Genomic DNA, 17631 nt, shown 5'->3' with positions numbered 1-17631 from the left:
GCCCGAGCTGAGGAGGGGGGCGCGGGGGAGCGGCTGCGCCCTAAGCGGAGTGGGATGGGGCGGGGGGCGGGTGAGTGTGACCGAGAGTGAGTGGAGGGGGGAGGGAGGGAGCGCCGAGGGCGGCACTCTGGGGCTGTGGCCGCCGGGTGCCCGAGAGGTGTGCCTGGCCCCGAGTGCCGGGGGCCACCGGGCGCACCCCACACCCGGGCAGTGCGCGCCGCCGGTCTTGGGGGGCGGTGACTGTGTGCGCCGCGCCGCGGTATTGTGCGGCGGCCACACGGTTTGCAGCCGGCTGGGCACCGCGTCCCGGGGAGGAAGGCGTTCGCAGGCGGCGGGGTGGGGGCCGGGCTCGGGCTGCCGCCGCCGCCGCCGCCGCGAGAAGGGAAGTGGACTGTGTTTGGGGATGTGAGGACGGGAAGCTTGAGGGGCAGGGAGGGGCTCCCTGCTGCAGCGCGGGGAGTTGAGACGCGGTTTGCAGAGTTGAGCCCACTTCGGCAGGCCCCAGTCTCTACCCTGAGGGGACCGGGTGCCCCTCTCAGGTGCACTGGCCGTCCCCTGAAGAAGGGGCATACCTTAAGGAAAGGGGCAGCTGGCAGGCTGGAGGGCGCGTGCCGGGGTTAAGTTGGATTTGCACCTCCGCCCGCCCACCCGCTACTCTCTGCCCTGCACCTAGTCCTCAAGGGCCGGACACTTTGGCTGCGGGGTAAGGGATGAGGGGAGTGCAGTCCGCATTTTAATTCCAGCCGCTCGGGTCAGAAGTGACCCTACTCCCACCCAGAGCTGCATTTGCCCGAGTCCAGTCGCCCCTGCCGGGCCGTGCTTCCTGCGGGAAGTTCTCATTAAGCCTCGCTAATTAGCATTATTCCTGGAGAAAGGTTAAGGTTAGACCGTCCTTTTCCTTATCAGGAGGCCCACCCCCCTCCTTCCCCTTCCCTTCTCCCTCCCTTTCCCCAAGAACACAAAAGCACAAAAAGAAAGTGTGAAGAGGCGCAGATCAATGGAGAAGCCACAAACCCATTAATTCAAATGGAACCTTCCCCCCCGCCTAAAAACATTGATTTTTCTTTATGTCTGCTCTGAGGGGAGATGAATAACCTCCTGATTTCACCTGAAATGGTGTTTGGACTCTGTGATTTCCTCCTCTTTCTGAGGATTGTGGCTTGAAATAGATTCTCCCTTGAGATAAAGCCCTACTTATCCCTGAATCAGCTGGTAACCCCAGCCTCCCCCCCTCAACACACACACCAAGTGGGGGGTGTAGAGAGAGGTGTTTGGGGGCTCTCATTACTCTTCTGGGGAGAGCCATCTGTGTGATTGGACCAGGCCCCTGTATTGACCCGTGAAACCCACCAGTTTCTGGGCCGTGAGTTGGTCTAAGGAAACGGCCCTTTTATGGCCAAGGCCCCAGTGGTTGTGTAGCCCCCAGGTAGTAAATTACCCCTTCATTGGAAAGCCATTAGGGCCTAAATGTGTCCTTGAATAATATCAAGCTCCTGTCTAATCCGGGCTCAGGCTGGGCTTGTTTTATAGAATAGGGTTTTAAGATAACACCTCCTATGCCCACTGCCCCATGGTGACACCACTCCTGTCAAATGGTGGGAACTGAGCACCCCAGGGCCTTCCTCCTAGCTGAGAAGGCTGACTTCAGGGAAATTCTCCTGTGGCCTCGGCTACCCTGGGGCGCTATGGAGCTGGACTGCCCCTGAGTTGCTCAAGAACTTTTTTGTCATGTTCTGGGTCCTTTTCTTGGAAGGACAGTCCTGCAAGGGATTGGTGTGAAATGGTTTCCCTCCAACCCTCCTTTTGGCTGAAAGAACCCTATCTGCTAAAGCTGTTCACTCCAGCCTCCCTTTTAAAGAGACCCCCGTTAATGGTAGGGTTTGGGGGGTATCATCAATGAGGCCCTCGTGGTGAGGAATGCTGGGAAAACAGCCAGTTGCCTTTGCTTAGAAACAAAAGCCCGTTTTATACTTGATACAGTAGTGGGAAGGTGTTGAAAATGCTCACTCCCAGCATTCAGGCATCCATTACAACAAGGACAACAGAGCATCCACATGTATACATGAATACGCTTCTGACAGACCGTGTGTGTGTGTGTGTGTGTGTGTGTGTGTGTGTGTGTGTGTGTGTGTGAATATACCTAAAGTGTGTGCGTGTGTGTGTGTGTGTGTGAGAGAGAGAGAGAATATACCTAAAGTGTGATAGGTGATTGGCTGTGTCTCAGCCCTCCCTGCTTCACATTTCCCAGCAGAGCCTGTGCTTGTAGGCAGAGAAGGCATGTTAGCAGGAAGAAGTGCAATCGTGCAGGGAGTGTCCCTGGAAAGCTGGCCTCCTCCCTTGGTGGCCAGGTGGGCTTGGGGTATAGCATGAAACAGCAGCCTTGGGACCCCAGTGCCCCCAGGAGCTGTTGCTCAGACCACCTTCCCATTTCATTTGCTTAGCCCCTTCACAACAGGGATTTAAACCCTTGTTGCCTTAGACCCTGGAGGTTTTCGCCATCTGATGAACTGAAGTGGTTAAGCTGGGGTCAAATGCGGTTCAGTACCTTCTTGGCATGCTCAGAAGGCTGTGTGTGCAATGCTCACTGACATGGAGACAAGGGAGAGAATTGCTTCGTGCTGAAGAATGTCCAGGGCCTGGAAGGGGCCCACAGGTGGTCTAGAAGGAGGTGCCCGCCAGAGGGTTGAGAAGCACCTCCACTTTCCACATCTTGGTGCCTGCCTCCTTGGGATGGAACTGGGGCTGTGGCCACTGCCTGAGCCTGGCGTTCTTTCCAGCAAGAGCTTCAGCCTCCCGCCGAACAAACCTTGAGGGCTGTACAGATAGGGGGCTGTTTCCTGCCTGGCGCAGCAACATCCCCTGCACGTCCCTGCCCACTGCCCTCCTCTGAAATACACTCAGGGTTCCTGGTCAGGGCTTATGGCTTACAGTTGCACTAAATTCTCAGCAAATCCTCCTCCTTTTCTTTCTCTGGCAAGTGGTAGAGATAGAGTTACAGCTCTGAGGAAAGGCCTGGAAAATATTGTGTGAGGCACGCCCTAGGATCCTGAGTGCTGGAGGATGCAAATGGCTCGACTTCAGAGGCACCAGGAACCCAGTTCCAGAGAAATTGACCCCAGTTGTAAAATAATCAGGTTACTGATAGCACCTGCCCATGGTTACAAGCCATGGATACAGGCCCGTTTTTACCATTTCTCCTCTGCTCTCCCAGTTTCTCCTCCTCCTAGGCTGGGCAGTGCTTGGTGCTGGTTTGCCTGCAGAGGGAGGGAGGGCCTCAGGAGCTGGGTAGAAAGAAACTGAACCTGCCCGTGAATTTTGGACTGAAGATAAGAGCTGGGAGGGTTTGGTCACCTCTCTCCTTCTGCCCAGAGTCAGGGCTCCCAGGTTTAGGCGTGTCCCAGGGGCTGACTGGGTGCTACCCACCTGCCCGCCCAACTCTTGAGTTTTATTTTCAGAGGGCTGTTGGGCCTATTGCCCTGTGACCCACAATGGCTCAGGCCCTTTGGTGCCAAATAAATGATGGACTTTTATTGCCGGATGGGCAAGGCCACCAGCTTCAGTGTGACCAAGAGCAGAGGCTATAGGAACCAGGGGGCAGCTGGCTGCCAGTCACATGGGGGGCCCAGGGAGAGAAGTCCCAAAAGTAATGGGTTGCACACACTCTTCTCTAATGAAAGTTTTGTTGAAGTTCGTTAACAGAAAGGGAGAGATTAGTAGCTGCAATTCCCATGGGATTCCAGAAAAGCAAGAAGAACCCAACTTGTGACCTCTAGGCCAGCAGGGAGCGCCTTGGGTCTCTCAAACCTGTTCTGGCTGCCTCCCACAGGTCCCTCAGGACTCAGGTGTATTTTACCCTCTGCACAGTCTTAGTTGATGGATTCTGAACTGTGCGTGCTGGTAATTGCCTTTGTAGTTAGCCTGTTTCTCCTCCTTTGGCTCAGGGTTTGAGTGGGTGACTGGAGTTACAGGCTGCCCCTTGCAGCTGGGGGGCTCTACTGCGCCTGGCGAGTTGCAGAGGGGTCTCCAGAAGGCTTTTCCGAATTAGCCCTGAAAGTGTGAGTATTAAAGGTGTCAGTATAAGTCTGACAGAAACTTATTTGGTTTTGTTTTTTTTGTTTGGTTTTTTTTTTTTTGAATTTAGGTTTAATAGACTTGATTTCTTACTTTTAAAAAAATTGCTGTTGGGCCGGCCCGTGGCTCACTCGGGAGAGTGCGGTGCTGATAACACCAAGGCCCCGGGTTCGGATCCCATATACGGATGGCCGGTTCGCTCACTGGCTGAGCGTGGTGCTCACAACACCAAATCAAGGGTTAAGATCCCCTTACCGGTCATCTTTTAAAAAAAAAAAAAAAAAAAAAAAAAAAAAAAAAAATTGCTGTAGCAGTCAGGGTGTCAAAATCTTAGATAGAATCACTTTTCACAAAACTGGGGTTCATGTGGCAGAACCCCAGGAGCTGTGGAAAACTCCCTGGAGAGAGAACGATCATTAGGTAACTGGGGGGTGGGATCCCGGAGCCCCCATCCTCAACCCCCAGCACCTACAAGGAGGTCAGAATTTTTAGCTGGTCCCTTTCCCTAGATATCTTGGCCCAGAGGGAAGGAACCTAGCACAATGCCAGCACATAGTAGATGCCCAGTAAATGTGCGTGACCTCATTGAAGAGAGTGAGCGCACGTGTTTGTGTGTGTGTGTGTGCAGGTGTGAAGATAGCTTCACCACCTATGTGTTCCCTGCGGGTCTCATCTCGAGACACTGCGTCGTTAAGGAATCTGATTCTTTCGATTGAATGGGAGGAAGTGTGGTGAGGTGGCCTGTGGTGCGGTGGCACTGTGGTGTAGACTCTGAGCGCAGGCTGCTTGGGTTCAGGCCCCAGATCTGCCACTGGGTCTATGCCCCTAGGCAGCTGGAGCAGGTGTCTGAGGGGTAATTATCAGACCTGGAGATAGGCCTGAGGAATCCCATGAAACCCTTGCCCGGAAACCCCATGCATGTGGGCACTGGATGCTCTTCATTGTTGGGTGATTTTGATGTCAATGTGAAATGTAGCCCACCTCTTCCCAGTGGGATCTGTCGGGGAAGAGATGGGTGGAGGGGGCATTTGGGTGGACAGCTCAGCGATCTGAGCCAGAGCAACCCTAGACTGTCAGGGGGTGGCTGGCAACCAAGGAGGAAGAGGGTGCAAGGCAGATGCTGCGCTGGCCCACCAGCCAGCGCCCAGGTTTTCATATGGCCTCCATTCAAGAACTGTGCGCAATGGGACCAGAGTCCTTAATTGTCAAATTAATGCAGCGTCCTCATTAAACATCAGCATCGTGCCAGGCAATTCACTTGATGCAATAAGTCTCACTGGCCTTGTGGGGGATTCGGAAAACATACAGCCTGGGCCCCACTCTTGGAAGGACCTAAGGTGTTCTGGGGAAAGACAGGGCAGAGTCCCACAGTACAGTGACGTGCTGCAGCTGAGGGATGCATGCCCACCTGCCAGGGCTAATGGTACAGGCAGGCTGTTTGAGAAGAGGAACCATGGGGAATGAGCCAGAGTTGATGGGGAAGGAGGGTGTGCACTTGGCAAGGGTTGTGGCACACAGCAGCAGTGGGCAGTCTGGGTGAGGAGCAGCTTGAGCCAAGGCCTGGAGGCAAGAGGAAGGCATGTCTAGGCCTCGGCGGCTGCACAGATCTAGCTCTGCCACTTGTTGGCTCATGACCTTAGGCAAGTGCCTTAACTTCTTGGAAGCCTCCGTTTCCTCATCTGTAGAATGGGGCTGAAAACTATATCTACCTGGGGGGCCTTTGGTGAGGAGGAAATAAGACGAGCAAGGGCAGTATTTGGTGCCTGAGAAGCTTTGGCTCCTGTTGCTATTGTTTTGAACTTGGCTGAGTGAGACCACAGTGTGGGAGCCTTCGGAGCCACTCCCAGCATTTCTGACTTTGTCCAGCTCCTCAGTGAGCCCCTGTGTGCTTAGTGGAACCCTCCCCAGTCTTGTTCTGAGCCGGAGATGACAGGTACAGCCCTGTCCGGGGTCATGCGTGCCTTGGAGGCCCCGTGTGCTCACCCGCCCCTGAATGCAGTGTCCTCTTTGCTGCTCCTCAAACCCTGCAGTATGTGCCCGCCTTGCTCCCCATGGGGCCCCCAACACAGCTCCTGTCCCCACTTCCTGCAGGCCTCTGCTAAGATGTCCTCTGACTAGAGGGGCCTTCCTTGCCAATCCTCGCAAATGCAGGCCACTGTCCCTTACTCTGCCTCATTCTGCTTAGGAGCCCTCACGACCACCGACATTAGGTACTTTTCTGCTTTTTGGCCGTCTCCCCCACCACATGGTGAGTGCCAGGAAGGCCAGGAGTTTGCCTTGTCCACAGCTGTATTTCCCAGCACCTGGAAGGCTGCTTGAATGAATGAAAGGAGAGTTTGGAGCAGGTGTTGGTGCTTCCAAATGGTAACAGAATACCTGGTCTTTTAAGTCAGGAGTGTGTCAGTAGTACCCGGAGTCTTCCTACTTCAGCCATGACTTCAGTCATACCCTGAGCACGGCACCCCCTGGGCAGCCAGGAAGGAGCAAGGAGCCCAAGTGAAGGTGCCCTGTTCCTGGTTCCCAGACCCACACAGCAGACCAACTGGGAGGATGGATGCCACTGGCCACTTGTGTCCTTGCGTCCTTGCTCTGCACCTCCAAGGGACCATCCCCCACCTGCCAGCCTCCCTTCTCCTTCTCCTCCTCCTTCTCTCTCTGTCTCTCTCTCTCTGTGTCTCTCTCTTTCTACAGGGTTATCATAGTTAGCACAGGGAAGGGTTTTGTTGTGCAGAGAGAGCCCCGGGAGGTGAGAAGGCAGTGGAGTGAATGTGAGTTTTCACATAGGAAGGCTGTGGGTGGGTGTGCTGTGTTCGTGGAGCAGGCAGCCTGTGGGAAGGAGGCAGGGCGAGTGCTTGCAGGCGTGTGTGCGGAGAGGATTCATGGGCTCCGTCCCCTGAAGCTCTGGGTGTGCCGAATGGGGAATGGATTCAGCCACAGAGGGTCCACACTCACTGCACAGAAGCTGTAAATTCCAGGAAACTCCCTACCGGCCTGGCGGTGGGGGAGGGATGGAGGCTAATCCACGCTGGTTCCCTGGCACTTGGAGCAGATGTGTGTGCCTCAGGGACAGCAGTGAGGAAAGTTCGAACCAAAGTGTGTTTGCTCACTATAAAAGAGACGTCTGTGAGGGGCCCTGGAGGGGAAGCTGGGGGGTGCTCTGCCAGAGGTCCTTACTGGGGGCCCACAGAGGCCATTGTATCTTGCTGGGGGGAACAGGGAGGGGCCAGGCAAGAACTCTGAGAGTGGGAGCCGCTGGGTCATCTTGCGTTTTACAGCCTGCTCCCAAGCACAGTTGCTGCTCCCAAAGAGGCTGGGCCAGAAGGAGGTGGGGTCCCTTCCTGCTGGAGGGCTGGATTGAAGGGGCCCCACCCTGGGGGTTCCCGGATGACTGGCCAAGGGCTCACTGAAGCCAGCAGCCAGGAGAGGAGGCAGGCGTGGTCCTCTCCAGCAGGCCCTCCGGCTGTTTGGAAGGCCCTTGCGGCCCCCTAGGCTCTTGAGCCGAACCCCCTTTGCGGTCTGATCGGAACCCTGGCCCGCCCCACCCCCTTCCCTCTCTGCACTTCTGGGGCTGGCCTTTTCAGCTCTGGAAGCTGCCCAAGAGCATATCTTTTGAAGCGCAGCAAAGGTTAGCAAGGAGGAAGACAAAAATGTCCTCTGGGCTGGGGGAGTGGGAGAAAGGAATTCCATGCATGCTCCACAGGAGTGGTGGCAGGCCTGGCAGGGGCGGCCAGCCTGGCCTCGGTGGTGCCCGGCATGTCCTGCCACCCACTGCTGGCTGCCTGGCCCCCTGCAGAGTGAGCCCCCTTCCTGGGCTGTGGGCAGGGCGCAGGGAGCGTGGCCCTTGTTTACAGCGCTGGTTTCAACCTTGGCTCACAGGGTAAGAGCCAGGCCCTGCTCTCCACCCCACAGGATGCAAGACCTCATAATTGTCTTCAATTACAGACAGCGCGGGCCCTCAGCCCTGGCTTCCGACAGGAACCAGAGCCCGAGCCGCTTCCACGGGGCAGGGGGAGTGCCACTCAGCCCTCACGCAAGGTTTGGGGGCTCCTGCAGCACTTCCATGTGCCCACGGGCTCTGGGGTCCACCCAAAAGTCTGCCGCGGGCCTGAGGAGAGCCCGTCCCTGTTGAACTTCCGCCTTCTTTGTCCCTGCTCAGGATGAGACGTCTGTGAGCAGTGAAGATTTTGATATGAACGACTCCACATGGATGTCAGCTGACCCACACCTGGCTTCCAGCCTGAGTCCCAGCCAGGACGAGAGGATGCGGAGCCCGCAGAACCTGCACAGCCAAGAGGACGGTAAGTGTCCCTTGGTGGCCGGTGGAGGGGGGTCTGTGCTGACCGCAGGGGCCTGGTTGTCCTGAGGTCATCTAGAGGTGTGGACAATCTCCTGGGTGGCAGCAGCTGGGCCGAGGCCTCTGGAGATGGCCCAGGCCCAGGCTTAAAGCCACCCGGTGTTCTCAGCATCTCTGTGGGCCCCGCTCACTGCCCCAGTCCTGGTTCCAGGGACAGCAAGTTGTTCCTCCCCAGTATGAAAAGACAGAGCCCACAGGGACTGGCAGCCCTAGGCAGTGTCATGCCTGTTGGCTTGCTCTGACGCTCACAGGCTTGTGGGATATGGATTTCAACATTATCATAATTCAGGTCTGGGGAGGTTAACAATGTGCCTGACCCAGAAGAGTCCAGCTGCCCAGCAACAAAAACAAGAACTGTGTTCCTTTTTTTTTTTAAAGATGACCGGTAAGGGGATCTTAACCCTTGACTTGGTGCTGTCAGCACCACGCTCTCCCAAGTGAACTAACCGACCATCCCTATATAGGGATCTGAACCCGTGGCCTTGTTGTTATCAGCACCACACTCTCCCAAGTGAGCCACGAGCTGGCCTAGGAGCTGTGTTTCTGCAGCTCAGATGTGAGGCTATGGGTCGGGGTGTCCTGGTGAGTAACCGGGCAGTACAGGTGTCCACATGTATGTCCTGGCCCCTTGGGATAAGGTGGGGCTGGCTGAGGAGATGTCTGCACTCTCCCATAGCCCCCCAGGGGGCTGGAGAGTTAGGGTCAAGAGTAAGAGCTCCCACGTGGATCCCCCACGGGATTGGGCTCTGGGCTTTGGCATCTGCCTCAGTTTGACAGGGTTGTGGCATGAGGTGGCACCTATGATCAGAGGGCGCCTGATGGGGTCTTATTTCTGGGGAGGAGTCAATTGCGGGCAGGGGATGAGCTGAAGCTGGGCCTCAGAGAACTGGGGTGTAGGAGCTGGCAATTAGGAGGGGTTAAAGGTCGGAGCCTGGAATGTGGGAGGGAGGTGCAGGGTAGAAAAGGGGTGTAATGTTAACTCTGTGACACGGGCTAGCCTTAAAGAGTAAATAAGGGGTAGGAGCCTTGTAGTTTGGGTCAAAGTTCGTCTCCATGGCAGAACCCTTGCGCCTGCCTCCCGACCGCCCTCTCAGGCCTGAATCCGGCTTTGTCTGGGAGGAGACACAGCCTGGAGGCAGCTGGAGGTGTCTGGGCCAGGGGCTGGGGAGCCCAGGGAATGGTGTGTGAGGAGTGGGGTGCAAAGCTATGGGAAAGAAAGGGCTTTTGTGCCTTGGTGCCTCGTGAGGTCAGCGCGACCCCTCGTGCTGTGAGACTCGCAAACCAATACCGCCTTCCAGCGTTCCCACGGGGTGGGGACTGGGTGGCCACGTGCTGCGAGGGGCTCTGGGCTGGGATATGCCCAGCAGCTGACCTCCCTCCTCATTTAAGCTGGTTGAAGGCCACGCCCAGAGGCACACCAAGGGCCGTGGTTATACACAGCCCCCAAAAGAAGGACCCAGAACATTTTTTTAAAAACCCAGAGTAGTAGGACTGAATGGGGGGCCGTATTCCCTGACTCATTCCCAAAAAAGTCTTGTGTTATTATTCATTACAATGACCCTTTGGGAGTGTGAGCTCTGTTGGAGACACTTCCTGAAGAGATTTGGTGATTTGGGGGCCTTCAGGACCAGGCAGCAGAAGGCAGTGTTTCCATGGGGGCCACGGGGCATCCTCAGCATCTGTCACCCTGCTGCCCGGAGGTTGGCTGATCATGTAGACAAGGCTGAGAGAAGCAAAGAGGCTGATGGGGTCAGTGTGTCCTGCGGCGGGCCTGGGCGTAGTCACGCACCCACCCCAGGCCCCTCCTAGACATGGCGCTGGGCTGAGGCAGGCTGGTCTGCCCATAGGACAAGGGTGTTCATCAGGGCAGGCAATCAGAGCTAGAGACAGGGAGTATGGTGTTGACCATGATACCATCAATTTAATTATTTAATCAGAGGCTGTGTCTGGAAGCTGTGGGTTGATGTGCTGGTGAGAGGCCAGCCTAGACCCTGGGCCCAGTCCCACTCGTGTGTCATCATCCCAGAAGCCTCCCCCAACCCCAGATGGGCTTGGTATATGGCCTGTGGACACAGCAAATTGGAAAGATGGACGTCTGTGGCCCCCATTGTGTGCTCTGTGGGGTGCAGTCAGTCTTGGTCTCCACTCTGCCCAGCTGCACACCTGGCATGTTATAGGGGCTTGCTGAATATTTGCTAGTGGACTAAATAAATGACATTTATTGAAACCTACCCCTGAGAACACCATCCAGAGGTAATATGGGTCTGCCTGAGACAGCGCCTAGCACAGAGCAGGCGCTGGGGAAGTGTTTGTTGAATGAACAAGCATGCGCACACAGGCAGGTGAGCTGGCGGGCCTCCTGAAGGCCAGGTACACACCAGGCCAGGGTCCCGACCCCTGCAGGTGGGCTGCTTCTTCCGTTTCCCCCTGATGTGCTTCTCTAGGCCTCTCACTCTGCCCCTTCCTGAACGGAAAATGTGAGACCTGGCCTCCAGAAGGGATGTGTGGGGGTGGGGAGCGGACGTTACTCACCTCCTGGGCAGACAGGAAGCCAACGCCAGGGGTGAGCTGAGGGTCCTGCTTGCACTGGGCCCTGCTTCCTCCTTCTGCAGGATGGGAAGTTGGGGGTTGCTGGGCAGAGCTGTGTGGAGCCCTGGGGCATTTCAGGGCCTCTCATGAGGCCACTTCTCTAGCCTGGGAGCTTCCCTCCGTTCGGTCTTCCAGCCTGCACACCAAAGTTATGGAGCTCCCTGCCCAGTGCCTGCCCCTCTGGTGCCCACATCGGCCTGAGGCTGGACAAAGGCTTTGAGGGTCATTTGGCTCTCTCAGGGTTCTTCACCAGTTTGGTCATGCATATATTGAGCACTGATGGCATGCAAGGTTGATAAGCCACAGAGGTACAAGCACACAGAACGTGGTATCCCTACCAGGGTGTCGTCTTTCTGAGGGTAGGACCAGTGTCTTTTGAAGCATATCTTGTTTTTCCCCTTATTTCACAAGCATTACGCTTGCTGTAGAAAATCTAGAAAAAATAAAGGGCAAAAAAGAAAAAATACCAATGTTTGGGGGGCGTCTTTTTCTCACACTTTCCTTAAGCATATTAAAGCTTCATTTTCTTTTAAAGAGGGGGTGGGGGAATTGTCTTGTAGCCACCCTTTTTCCACATAATGTCATTTACCTCTCTCCTTGTCACTGATGTGGATTAGTGGCAGTTTTAAAGGTTGTCCATTTAGCCCAATGACTGGAGGCCCCGTTCCTGAGTCTGCTGTGCACCCAGCTCTGACCCTGTGAGCTCAGAACTATGACTGTCCCCATCCCACAGGGGAGGAAACATCTCCAAAGGGGAAGTAACTTGCTCAGGCCACAGGGGAGCAGGTGTCCCCAGAGCCAACATTCTGGCCGCTCCTGTGGAAGGACACTCATGTCACCATCTTTCGTTGCTATAAGCAGTGCCACAGGGACATCTTCAGGGCTGGGCTCTGTATGGCCTGAGTCTACCTTCCTGGGCTTTGTCCCCAGGTGCTCAGCAAATGGCTGTGGAGTGACTAGCAGCAGGGACGGGACAGGCTCTGGAGGAGGTGGTATCTGGGCGGCAGTGGCGTGTCAGCAGGAGGCTGGGAGGGAGGAAGATGCTGGACTCCAGGGTTGGGGGTTCCCTGGTCCCAACCAAGAAAGTCAGGGCTGGGAGGTCACAGCCAGGCCATCTGGCAATGGAGGGTGGTCAGAGCCACTTCTGTAGGCCCGAGTTCTTGACTGGCTGTGGCTTGCTGTAGGCGGGGCCTCGATGCACTGCTGTGCTCTCCTTTCCTGGCAGTGTGGTCATGAGCAAGCTGCTCACCCTCTCTGGGCCTCAGCCTGGGTGGCTGTGACCATGAATCCTGGTGTGTCCTCAAGAGCTCTCTGCCTCCTAGCTCTTGATGCTCTCGGGTGGGGCCCTCCACCACCCAGAAATGCAAACTGGGCAGCAGGGCAGGCCCCGGGGAGCAGGTGTGACCCACTGGCCAGGGCTCAGTGTTTACAGTGGGGCTGCCTCTCCTTTCCTTGCCGGCCTGGGTGCCCTCCACTGGGTGCCCTTCTCCCCAGCCTCTGCAGGCCCCGGCTCAGCTGCCCCCACCCAGGCTCAGACCCTGTCTCTGCTCCCTCCTGGCTGTGTGGCCTCGGGCAAGTCACTTCCCCTGGCCGGACTGTGAGATAATAGTCCTGCCCCCATGTGTAGGGCTTTTGAGGATTGGGGATGTGTCACAGGGCAAGGGCTCCTCGTGGCCAGGCTGGTACCGGGGCTCATGGCCCACTGGTGTACACAGTGGTCCCCCTCCTCGCCTCCCCCAGATTCTCTGAACTCTTCACTAGACCCACTGGGTCCAGCCCTGCCTCCTCAGTGGTCAGGTCTCTCCTGGTCCCTCTACCACCAAGCCCTGTGGACCTGAAAACATTCAGATGGCTGCCAAACACGCCTGCCCTCAGCCCCGAGTCTTGCATCTTTGGAAAGGGAGGCGGGCTGGGAGGGCCCTAGGAGCCAGCCAGGCTTGGGCACTTACCACTTATGCCAGCACCCCCCAACTACCTGACCAGGCCCTGTCTGGGAGCCCCAAGTCCCCTGAGATCCTGATTCTTGATCGGCAACCCCCTGACCTGTCCCAGGCTCCCATACCGGCAGCAAGTGCTGCTGTCCAAGGAGAAGGAATACAGTGGCGGTCGTGCAGCTCCTGTGTACCGGCCACTGTGCTGGGCACTGAGGATGCCACGGGGAAAGGTCCCCAGTGCTATGGCACAGGCGGGAGCCACATAGCTAGTGGGGAAGAGGTGGGTGGGAGTTTGGGCCAGGCCATTGGAGCTCAGAGACAGCCACTGCATCACCCCTATGCCTTGGCCATTCCTAGTGTCCTTCTTGGGTGGGGCCCTCCTTCCCTCCCACGGGTCCATTCCTCAGGTGGAAGCTGCTCCTGCCCCACCAGGAGCCACAGAACTCCACTGCCGCTGCTGCTGACTCCCCGTGGACCCCGCAGTCACGGTGGGCATCTGCCCTGACTGCTGTCACATGGGGAAAGATTGTGACCCCTTCCTCCTGGGAGGGCCTCTGAGGGGCTTTTAAACTGGGCCTTCTCTCTCCACACCTGCTGACCTTGGCCCTGGCCATTGCCTGACACTACTTCTCAAGGTGAGGCTGGAGCCCAGGCCTGAGGGGCTACAGGTCCACCACCATCTCCTAGAGCAGGAGCCACTCGCTCCTATCCAAGGCTCCAGACATCCCACCAGATGGGCAGGCAGTGGCCTCCTGTCCTCCCCTCCCCCAGGCACAGGGAGCTGGGGCCCGAGCCCGAGCCCTTCCAGGGATTGGCCATGGGCCACGCTGGCAGTCCCGGGTCACAGGAAAGCGTCCATCATCAGCTGGGCTGCAGGCGGCATAGACAATGCTGGGTTGTGCTGGCCCCCGGCCCACCGAGGGGTGAGAGAGGCTGGGAGACAGCACCGAGAGATCCCTTTATCCCCGGAGCAGGCAGGGCCTGGACAGCCCTGGCCTTGTCCGCACTGCCTGGCTCTTAGGTCCCCACAGGCCCCTGCATGCCTGGTGAGGACACGAGGGCAGGACAATCTCCGGGGGCTGAGGAGGTGAGGTTCACCTGCTAAGAGAGGGGAAGGGAGACCCCGTCCCCCATACACACAGCTGGAAGATTAGCCTGGGCCTGTGGGGCCATCCTCAGTCCAGAGCCCCTCCTCTCGGCCCAGGATGCTTAGAGCCCCCTCCTTATCCTCTGTTGAGATGGGCCCTGCTGTGCTGGAGAGAAGGCAGGGGTGGGGGCGTACAGGAGAGGCACCACCACCCTGAGCTGTCCAAGGGTGACCTTCCCAGGAACCAGGAAGTGACCGGGGCCACGTTGGCATCATCACCCTGACCTAAGGACTGGGATGCACCGAACCTAGACTGGCTTCCGGGAGGGTGGTGGAGGGCCTGCCAGGGGCCCTCAGACGCCACACATGCCAGGCTCTGGGGCCAGGGCCCTGCCCCGTGAATCATTCACACATGGTGGCCTGAAGTGGCTCTGTTTGCTCTCAGAACACATGATTTGTTGGGACGGAGCGGGCAGGCAGTGGGCATGTCGGCTGGAGCTCTGCACGTTGAATTAGCATTTATTTCTCACTGCCTGTGCTTGGCCTAGAAGGTGGGGCCAGGGACAACAGCAGTCCTGGGAGGGCACACACCCAGCAGTCCACACTGGGAGTGTTTCCCCTGTGCATAATTGGCCAGCGTGTGTTGGGGAAGGGGCTCCAGGAAGTGGGGCAGTGGCGGGGGTGGGGGGTTGTCCCATAGTACAGATGGGCACACCAAGGCACAGAGGGGAGCTGGCCTTGGAGACTCCCAGAAAGCCCGAGAGTACCAGGAATGGGCCAGTGATTTCCCCTGGGAGCCTGTGGTTTCTCACTCATGTCAGCTGTTGGGGAGTAATTGTGCCAATCTGGCATGATGAGTGACATATAGGACCAGACACATTCTTGGTACCCACCCCCACTGAAGGTGGCATCAGTCCCCAGGGCTCTGCCACTCAGGCCACCCGCCCTAAGACCTGAATTCTCATCTGCAGCTTGGATACCTCTCTTGGGGCCAGGACCCCGGGTCCCTGCAGAGAGAAATGATTTCAGTTTCAGGGGGATTCTAGGTCTCTGCTGTCTGATATGGTGGCCAAAGACTGCTACCGAGCAGTTGAGAAGGGCTGGTGCAATCGAGGTGCGCTGTGTGTGTGAGATATGCACTGGGTTTCTGTGACCTGCAGGAAAAGAGACTTTAATACAGTATTGATTACTTGTTGAACTGAAAATATTTTGGACATTTTGGATTAAATAAACTAGATTATTAAAATTAACTTCACCTGTTTCTTTTTACTTTTTAAAAATATGAGTACTAGGATATTTAAAATCACTCTTGTGGTTCACATTCTATTTCTACTGGACAGCGCTGCTGCAGAATCTAAGGGTCCTAGATGTTGGCATCTTCCTTAGGAATGAGTCACAAAAGGTCCAGCAGGAAAGCCCCCACTGCCAGGGCAGCAAGGTGTGCATGCAGAGAAGGGAGGTGCTGTGGGGTCGAGGCACCCAAATCTCTGGGCTGCACATTAGGAGGGGAGCGTGGAGCCAGCCTGGGGAGCCCAGGCTCCCTGCCCCCTTGCCAGGGCCTGGCCAGGCCATTTAAACCCCAGGGGCAGAGTAGGGGTGCCCAGGAGGGCCAGATGGAGAATGCAGGCTTCATGTGGTGGGGCAGATGCCCAGCCACCTAGGACATGGGGTCCTGGTGTCCCCCATTTGACCCCTGGGCCCCTTCTGCCTTGCCTTCCAGGAGGAAGAGCCAGGTAGCCCTTTAGGAGCCTGGTGTTCCTTGGAACTATGCATCATACAAACACACCCCAGGCAATTTTGTCAAAGCAGGCAGGGGCTAGCCCTGGTGACGGTATGCCCCAAACTCAGAGCAGGGTCACTGCCCCCAAACTGCACTGCAGAGCCACCCTCCAGACCTTCAGCAGAACCCCGCCCTGGTGCCCACACCTCCCTGGCCATGGTGGGCTGCCAGCTCCCACCCTCCCCGCTGTCCCCTGGCTCACTTCTTGTGTGTGTAAATTATTGATGGCCCCTCCTCTGCTCTGCCTGGCCACTGCTGTGACAGAAGCATCACGAAGGAGGCAGGTGCTGCCTCCAGCTGCGCACCTCTGGCCACTGAAGGCAGCCCCCACACCGGCGTGCTGGGCTCACATGGCCAGGTGCCCGGCTGTGGTCCCAGGGATGGCAGACCTCCCCACTTCCTCCAGCCCGGCTTGGGAGCTGGTGTGGGTCACCCACCAGGAGAGGGTGCCACTGGCTATGGCCCCAAAACCTGGTGTGGCGATTGGCGGCTTGCACAGAGCTGGGCTTGTGCAGGCTGTGGGGCGCTGGCGCCCACATAAGGGCATTGTTTGACGAGGTAAAAGGGGTTTTTGTCTCCTTCTGGAGACGGGACAGAGGGAGGAACAATTTCCCCCATTCATCACTAATTCCCCCATTTGAATAGCAGCACATGGCCCTACGTTAAAATAGATGGGCACGGCAGTCCTTCTCTGCCCGCAGGCATTCCGGGCACAGGTCGGGGGGCTCTGGGTCCTGCCCAGACTGAGGAATCGCCCTGTGCCAGAGCTGGGGAGGCCTGGTTTGGGGGAAATGTTCAGGAGGGGTGCATCCTGGCTGCTTCCAGGAGGCCCCTCAGGCTCCTCTCTGTGCTGCTCCCACAGTCACAGGTTGGGGGCAGTCTTGCTCTGCTGACATTATTTGGGCTCCGGCAGGCTGGCTTGGGTGGGGTGCACATCCTGGAGGGGCCTCCCTGCGTAGCAGCAAGATGAGAACCAGGTGGGAATAAGAGGGTCACCTGGGGCCCTTGGGTTCCACGTTCAGCTCCAGGTCTGGGGTGGTTCTCACCACAACACATGGCCTGCTTAAAGAGTCACTTGGTCAGAGACCTGCACCCCTGGAAGGCATGTGCCGGGCCTTTGGTGCCCATGGGGCCAGCTGGGTTTTTTCACAGTCATAAAGTGCCAGAGCCCAAGAGGGCGTCAGCGGCAACTCCCTGGACTGCAGATAAGAGGAGCCGAGGAGGTGGCTGTGCCCAAGGTCGTGCAGACAGCAAGGCCCCCGCACCCACCCCGCCCTGCCTCAGGCCCTGCCATGTTCCATTCAGGCATGGGTTTGGGTACCCATTTGTGTCTTTCTTGGGGAAGGTCATGGCAGGAAGAATTTGGAACAGATTGGAACCCAGGTCTCTCTAACCCTTTCACCAAACAGTGACATGTGCGTTTTCTGGGGCAGGGGAGGGGCCCTGTGGCCAGCCCATCCTGTGGGTTCCAACCACCTTAGGCTAGAGCTGGGGGAGGGGGACCTGGGAGTTGCAGTGGGCAGGACCTCGGATTACTCAGTGACCAAAGCAGACACACTGCAGTACCTCCAGTCAGCCTCAGCAGCAAAGACATTATTGGCTCCCATCACCAAAAAGATTAGGGCCTTCGTTGGTTTTAGGCACAGATGGATTTAGGGAGTTCACCTGTGCCAGCCTGTCAGCCTTTCCTTCCCCAGTACCATCCTCCCTGTCCTGTGTCCAGGTTCCTACCCAGTCAGTGCAGCAGTCATGGGTCCAGCCTGGTCATGTGCCATCACCAATCACTGTGATGGGCTGTGTTGACTGGCCAGGCCTG

General features: G+C 57.1%; 1 protein-coding gene across 1 annotated transcript in view; it reads left to right on the top strand.

Annotated features, from left to right (window-relative positions):
- Window positions 1–17631, top strand: part of NOL4L (nucleolar protein 4 like) — a 117225-nt gene that overhangs the window by 86706 nt on the left and 12888 nt on the right. Inside the window, exon 5 of the mRNA XM_063101921.1 lies at window positions 8228–8369. Coding sequence (XP_062957991.1) covers window positions 8228–8369 — 142 coding nt within the window. The remainder of the gene's footprint in view (window positions 1–8227; window positions 8370–17631) is intronic.

This window comes from Cynocephalus volans, chromosome 1 (genome assembly GCF_027409185.1).
Source record: "Cynocephalus volans isolate mCynVol1 chromosome 1, mCynVol1.pri, whole genome shotgun sequence".
Taxonomy (NCBI): Eukaryota; Metazoa; Chordata; class Mammalia; order Dermoptera; family Cynocephalidae; genus Cynocephalus; species Cynocephalus volans.
The sequence above is the reverse complement of the archived record's forward strand: the minus strand, read 5'-3'. Positions and strand labels throughout refer to the sequence as shown.